Source organism: Fukomys damarensis, unplaced genomic scaffold, assembly GCF_012274545.1.
Source record: "Fukomys damarensis isolate Sample0158 unplaced genomic scaffold, DMR_v1.0_HiC HiC_scaffold_13, whole genome shotgun sequence".
In the NCBI taxonomy this organism is placed as follows: domain Eukaryota; kingdom Metazoa; phylum Chordata; class Mammalia; order Rodentia; family Bathyergidae; genus Fukomys; species Fukomys damarensis.
Genome location: NW_022900925.1, coordinates 26,096,350 through 26,102,686, shown reverse-complemented (window position 1 = coordinate 26,102,686; position 6,337 = coordinate 26,096,350). Strand labels below are relative to the sequence as shown.

The 6,337-nt window shown below is 37.2% G+C and overlaps 1 protein-coding gene across 2 annotated transcripts in view; it reads left to right on the top strand.

Moving 5' to 3' along the window:
- Window positions 1–6,337, top strand: part of Vmp1 (vacuole membrane protein 1) — a 103,448-nt gene that overhangs the window by 76,485 nt on the left and 20,626 nt on the right. For both annotated transcript variants that reach the window (XM_010626721.3, XM_010626722.3), the window contains exons 8-9: window positions 867–947; window positions 4,759–4,875. In XM_010626721.3, the coding sequence (XP_010625023.1) occupies window positions 867–947; window positions 4,759–4,875 (198 nt within the window). The remainder of the gene's footprint in view (window positions 1–866; window positions 948–4,758; window positions 4,876–6,337) is intronic.

Here is a 6,337-nt window from a genome sequence, read left to right as displayed (position 1 = left end):
TATGACAACATATTATAGATGGCTACTTATTTATTTACACCATCACTATGCTGGAAGAAGAAAATCGTGGAAAGAAACTAGCCAGCTCAACGTGCATTTCGTCATGGAAAGAAGTGGCATAGTGAAATAAAAAAGCCTTGATTTCAGAGTCTGAAAATTGAATCATGTTCCTACCTTTTTCTCTTGATAACATTATATCTTGAGCACTTAGTTTTGTGATCTTTACGTTGGGTATAATCCTGTCCACTTTACCCATACCTCAAGATTGTTAGAAACTTCAAACATAATAAAGTATGAAAAAAAACATGTGTGCTGTGCAGTATTATTTTGCTGTTTGGGTGATATGTGCTCAGCTCTTGCCACAAAACTATTTTTTTCCCTCTTCTGGCTCTCAATCATTGACTATCTTGAAATATCCTGAATTCCCACCCTGCTGTTTATCAGGGATTCAGTCTGTCACATTGCAGAAGGAAAAAGAAAAAGATATAGTTAGGCCAGTATTCCCAAGAGAATGAATTAGTAAAATCAAAAGAGAGAATAGAAAAGAAAAAGCAAAAGATGAGTTAGTTTGCGGTTGATTTGCAATATTTTGTTCCGCCCTAGAAAATTTAGAAAGAATCCTTAAAATTGAGTGATAGTATTTTGGTTTATTCTTAAATGTGGTAAGACTTTAAAGATGTAATATTCTGTGAAAAAATATATCTGCATGTTTAGCAGTGACCAGCCTGCCCTGGTTGTTAATCGTTCATCTTATTCTTTAGGTCCGTCAGTACCATCAGATTGTAAGCTATTTAACAAACTAGAGAGAACCATCTTTGCTCTTCCACATTCTTTTCATTAATGTTTTTAAATCTTCCTCTCTACAGGACTTTGCTTCACGAGCTAAACTGGCAGTTCAGAGACTTGTACAGAAGGTTGGGTTTTTTGGAATACTGGCCTGTGCTTCTGTAAGTGGATTGTATTAAAAAATGAGAAATTTCAGTAAATGGTGGGGTTATATTTTGATCAGTTCGTTTTTACAGGGATATTGCCAAATGGACCAAAGTGCTAACATTTGTTGGGTGTAAATCTTGTTAATTGGACTTACTCAGCTATCCTCTTTCCAGTAGGTTCAGAAACTTGCTTACTGATTTTTAAATACTTCATCACACAGTGATGACTTCAGACCTAAAAGACTTGATTCAGTCAGAGCAAAAGAAACAGAATTAATTCTTCCTATGAAGAATTTAGAATTAAGAACATTTAACCACATAATGATGATCTCATTCTTTCCTCAAAGTTGTAGATAGGAAATCTTTTCACATTTTCAAGTATTGGTTACAAGGAAAAATTCATGAGTGGGGTATGGTGGTACACCCCGTAATCCCAGCACTAAGGCTGAGGCAGGAAGATCACAAGTTCAAGCGTAGCCTATACAATTGAACAAAAATCTTTCTTAAAATTAAAAAAAAAAAAGTATAGCTCAGTGTGAAGGCTTTGGGTTCATTCCCCCAGTACTGAAAAAGAAAAAAAAGGATGAATTCATACAACCTGTCTTAAGGATCTTAACTCCTTCCTGGCTAGACAGTGAAAATGTCTGTGCCAAAGTTAAGGATATCTTCAGCTACCATGAACTAAAAAGCTATTGTTTTTTTTTGTTTTTTTTTTTTTTTTTAGTCTAAAACTTAGTATCTTAATTGTCTTAAATCTGAGACTTGTGAAATTGACATTCCTTTGTAAGTTGACATTTATCCCGATGAAGTAGCTGTTTCTAAGATGGAAGACTTTCATCAGAATTTTCTTTGGTAGCCTGTATGTAGTTTTTGGTAGTTCATTGGTAGATTTAGCCAGAGTAACTAGGCATCTGGTTGATATAAGCTATGATTATAAATTCACAGAGCTATTTTCTGCTGACTTACAGCTATTTTATAATATATTAGAATATGAACTGGGTATGGTGGCATACAACTGTAATCCCAGTACTCAGGGGGCTGAGACAGGAGGATCTCTGTGTGTTTAAAATCGGCCTGAGTTACATAGTGAGTGTAAGGCCAGCCTGAGCTATATAGCAAGACCCTGTCTCCAAAAAAAATTAATTAAATAAAAGAAATAAATTTATTTTTGTTTTGTGACAGAGTCTCACTTAATTGCCAAGGCTTGACTTTGCAATCCTCCTGCCTCAGCCCTCCAAAGTGCTGAGATTTTCAGTTTGTGCCCCCCACGCCTGGTTCCAACTTCTAATTTTAAAAAATGGAGCAGTAAAACACTCATTACAAAGGCTGATATGAAGATTTAAGAAAATATATGTGAAATAGTTAATGCAATGCCTTGCACAAAAATTCTCAACTGTCTTTTGTTGTGATATTTTGGGAGGAAGGAAATAAAAGCTGAGCTAGGAAAATAGTGCAGTGCTAGGGCAGTCACCTAGCATGTGATTCAGTCTCTAGCACTGAAAAAGAAAGAAAGGAAAAAGAAGGAAAAGGTTTATTTTCTCTCCTCAAAAATCCTGTAATATAATGAGACTCTTGAAATGCAGAGATTTCTGAGCCGAGGATTTAGCTCAGTGGTTTTTGGCACCTGCCTCGCAAGCACAAGGACCCAAGTTTGATCCCCAGTACCAAAAAAAGAAATGCAGAGATTTGTAAAAGTACTACCGAGCCCGGAAAAATAAGATTAGGCTGAGATCCCTTTTGGGTCATAATGGCCTGCACTTAGAGAGCAGGAGAACAAAATTGGAACCACACTGCTTGGTTCAATCTTGCCCTGCTGCCTGTGACCCAGGACAGATTGCTTAACCTGTCTCGGCACTTTCACCTGTAAGATGGCCATCACAGTATCGTAGAGTGTAGTGGCTAATGATACACAGCCCTCCCAATGGTACCAAACGAGTCAGAGCACTGAGTAAAAGATAGCTCTCAACATTCCTGAGGAAAATGCAAAGACTTTTGGGTGTTTGTTTGTTTGGGTTTTTTAGACAGGGTTTTGCTTTGTAGTTCAAGCTGACCCTGAACTCACTATGTAGCCCAGGCTGTCCTTGAACTTGTGGCAATCTTCCTGTCTCAGCCTCCCAAGCGTTGGGATTACAGGTGTGCACCACCACGCCTGGCTATGGACCTTTGGTTTTTTGAAGCAGAAAGTATTTATTCTTTAGCATTCAAGTATGCCTTTATCTTTTTTTTTTTGGTACTGGGGAGTGAACTCGGTCCTTGCACTTGCAAGGCAGGCCACCGAACTGCTGAGCTAAATCCCTGGCCCGAGTATGCCTATGTCTTAACTGCTAGAAATCCACTTCCTATTTGTACTGACCAGTTTTATTTGGTTATGTATGGTTATTATTTGACATATGAAGATCAATTTGGCCCTCCAGGGTTTTTTTCTAGTCCATCTTTAATACTTGTACAGTATGTCTATAGACTTGACTTAAGGCTAAAAGAAGTTTATTAATTAATTATTGTCATCATTTAAGCTAAAACTCCTAGTTGCTAGTTGAGAAATTTCACAGTAACTGCATAATTCTTTTTATGTTAATCTTCCTTTCAGTTTATTTAGTTAGCATTTGCAAAAAAAAAAAGAATTGCATGCATATCTAATAACACATTCATTATGTTCTTGTTGAGTGTAAACAACACAGAATGAGGTCTCCAACAGGTTAAATTCTAATTTTCATCTGTTTCGATTTTACATGTGTCATGCTGTTTAAATTCATTTGTTTCAGCATAAATTAGAGTTTAAGAATAAAAGGGAAAAGTAAGAATTCATAGGGTTGTGAGAGCAACATGAGAAAATATTAGACACAGCACATATAATGCTGTACATACTTCAGCAAGGTTGTAAGAGATGAAATTGGATAAAGCATTTGAATTTAGACAAGAAAAACAAAAATGAGTTACTGAATCCAAGTATTACTAACAAAAGAATATTTGAATTCTGATTTAGTTATGGCATTGCTTTTAAGAGACCATATGTGACAAATAACTTTTAAACAACTAGGGTCTTCTTTCAGAATTTAAAAATGAAATTACATAAATTAATTGGTTTATAAATGCTTAAGCCAACAGCCACAAGAGCATAGTACTTCTGTGAGAGAAAAACAGATGAAGTGCTTAAAAAGAACTTGTGGTTTCTTTGCATTTTTACATGAAATTGTCTTTTAACATTCTTGAAATGTGGGAATGTTTGAGAAAGGTATTTATTGTGAATCACTTCTCTGTCTGGGACTGAGTATTCAAAACATACTTGTAATCTGTATGCTTTCGTATTTCCACACTCAATTTTCTTTCTAAAATATATCACATGGTGCCATAACCTTGAGCTCTTTTAGAATAAAAAACAATGAATCTTTTAATGTCAAGAATAAAAACACATTTACCTATAAATGTATTTGGAATGCTTGCTAAAGATGTGAACACTTCTAGATAATAATTCCTATCTTGCGCTCAAGGGCCAGGGATTTAGCTCAGTGGCACCATGCCTGCCTCACAAGCACAAGGTCCTGAGTTCAATCCCTGGTACCCCAAAAAAAGGACAGGTTGATTTGCTGTGAACATATTGGAGATCAGCCTGAGATGTCCAAGACACAAGTTACAGATGCACTCGAATACTTGCCCACCTTCTGAACAGGGTGCTACACTGACCCAGGAACCCATACCTTGTTTTGCAGTGTAAGCAGGCTTAGAGCAGAACACATACAAATGGGTGATCAAAGTGTTCTTCAGAATATACATGAAAAATTGTCCTTTGGATTATATATGAAGTCTTTTCTTCTGTCTTTCTCAATAGATTCCAAATCCTCTATTTGATCTTGCTGGAATAACATGTGGACATTTTCTTGTACCTTTTTGGACCTTCTTTGGTGCAACCCTGATTGGAAAAGCAATAATTAAAATGCATATCCAGGTAATTATACCCCTCACGCTCCTTGCCTACAGCTGATGGACACGTTTTAAGACACTAAAACATTGTCTTGTTCCTAAGCAAATTAAGTTGCTGGCTCTGCTTCTTTGGTTTGTAGCTTACTTAGATTATAAAGTATGCAAAAAATGTCATTTGGAAGTTATTGAATCTCCTTGTTTTCTCTCTTCCCTCCTTTTTTTTTTCTTTCTCTCTCTCTCTCTCTCTCTCTCTCTCTCTGTGAAACTATTTTTCCAAGACTTTCAACAAACAAGAGTAGTATTCCTGTGTAGCAAAGTGCACATCATTTAAATATACACCATCCAAAAAATGTGATTTCTCTCCTGACCACAACCTCAGAGAATGTAGCCTTTCACTACTTCTTATTTTCTCACACATACTCTGTATAGCGCTTCCCCTCATGGCACCAATAACCTTTACTGAAAGCCAGCCAGATGTTGCTGTGAGAGAGGACGGGGAAGAAAGGGGTCACCGGAGAGGCAAGGAAATGTGAGTCGGGGGAAGAGAAGTGAGAATCTGCTAGTCTTTGAAGCTGTTCTTAGCAAAAATTTTAGGACACACTCGTGTACACGCAAATGTGAAAGTAAAGAGCCTATGAACTTAAATGAGGGGGAAATGCACATGTGTTTCTAAACTGTGATGTGACTTCTTTTCTTCTAGGGGAAGTCTCACTAGAATAAAATAAAAATTAACCTGGAAAGAATGTTTTTAATGAGTATAGCTTACAGCAAAGGAGATATTTACCAAAAGAAAAGCAAGAAGAGTGAAGTAATGTCTCTGGCCTTATATGATTCTGTAATTAAAAATACATGGCCAGAGGGCCTAGGATTTAGCTCAGTGATGCTGCTGCCTGCCTCATAAGTGGAAGGTCCTGAGTTTGAGCCCTGGTGGGAAAAAAAAATTAGATAGAAAGATAGAGAGTGGCCAGGGATGTAGCTCAGTGACACAGCACCTGCTTGGCAGGCGCTGAGTTCAGTTTCCAGTATTGAAAAATAATTTTTCTTACTAATAAATAAATAGTTAGATGGGTTGGGTATGTGGCTCAGTGGCACAGCACCTGCCTACCAAGCTCAAGGCGAGAGAGGGAGAGGGGAAGGGGAGGGAGGGAAAGAAAAGAAAAATGTAGTGCAGTGCTAAAGTGTGCTCTTAGCCTGTGTGAGGCCCCAAGCACAAAAAACAAACCTCTATCCCCAGTAATTCCTCCCAGTACCTCTGCACCTCTCATTCTTGGAAGAGTGAGACAGGAAAACTTCATCTGCTGCTACCTCCCCACTTTCTTAGATAGTGGCATTTGGGAAGAGATTATTGAGTCTGTCTTCTATTCTCTTGACATCATAACTGCTCAAAATTTCAAATATACATTTTTCCTCCTTCAAGGAATAGTCTTCCCACTTACATTAACTATTTTATTCAGTGAACACAAGATTTTTTTTTTTTTTTTTTGGGT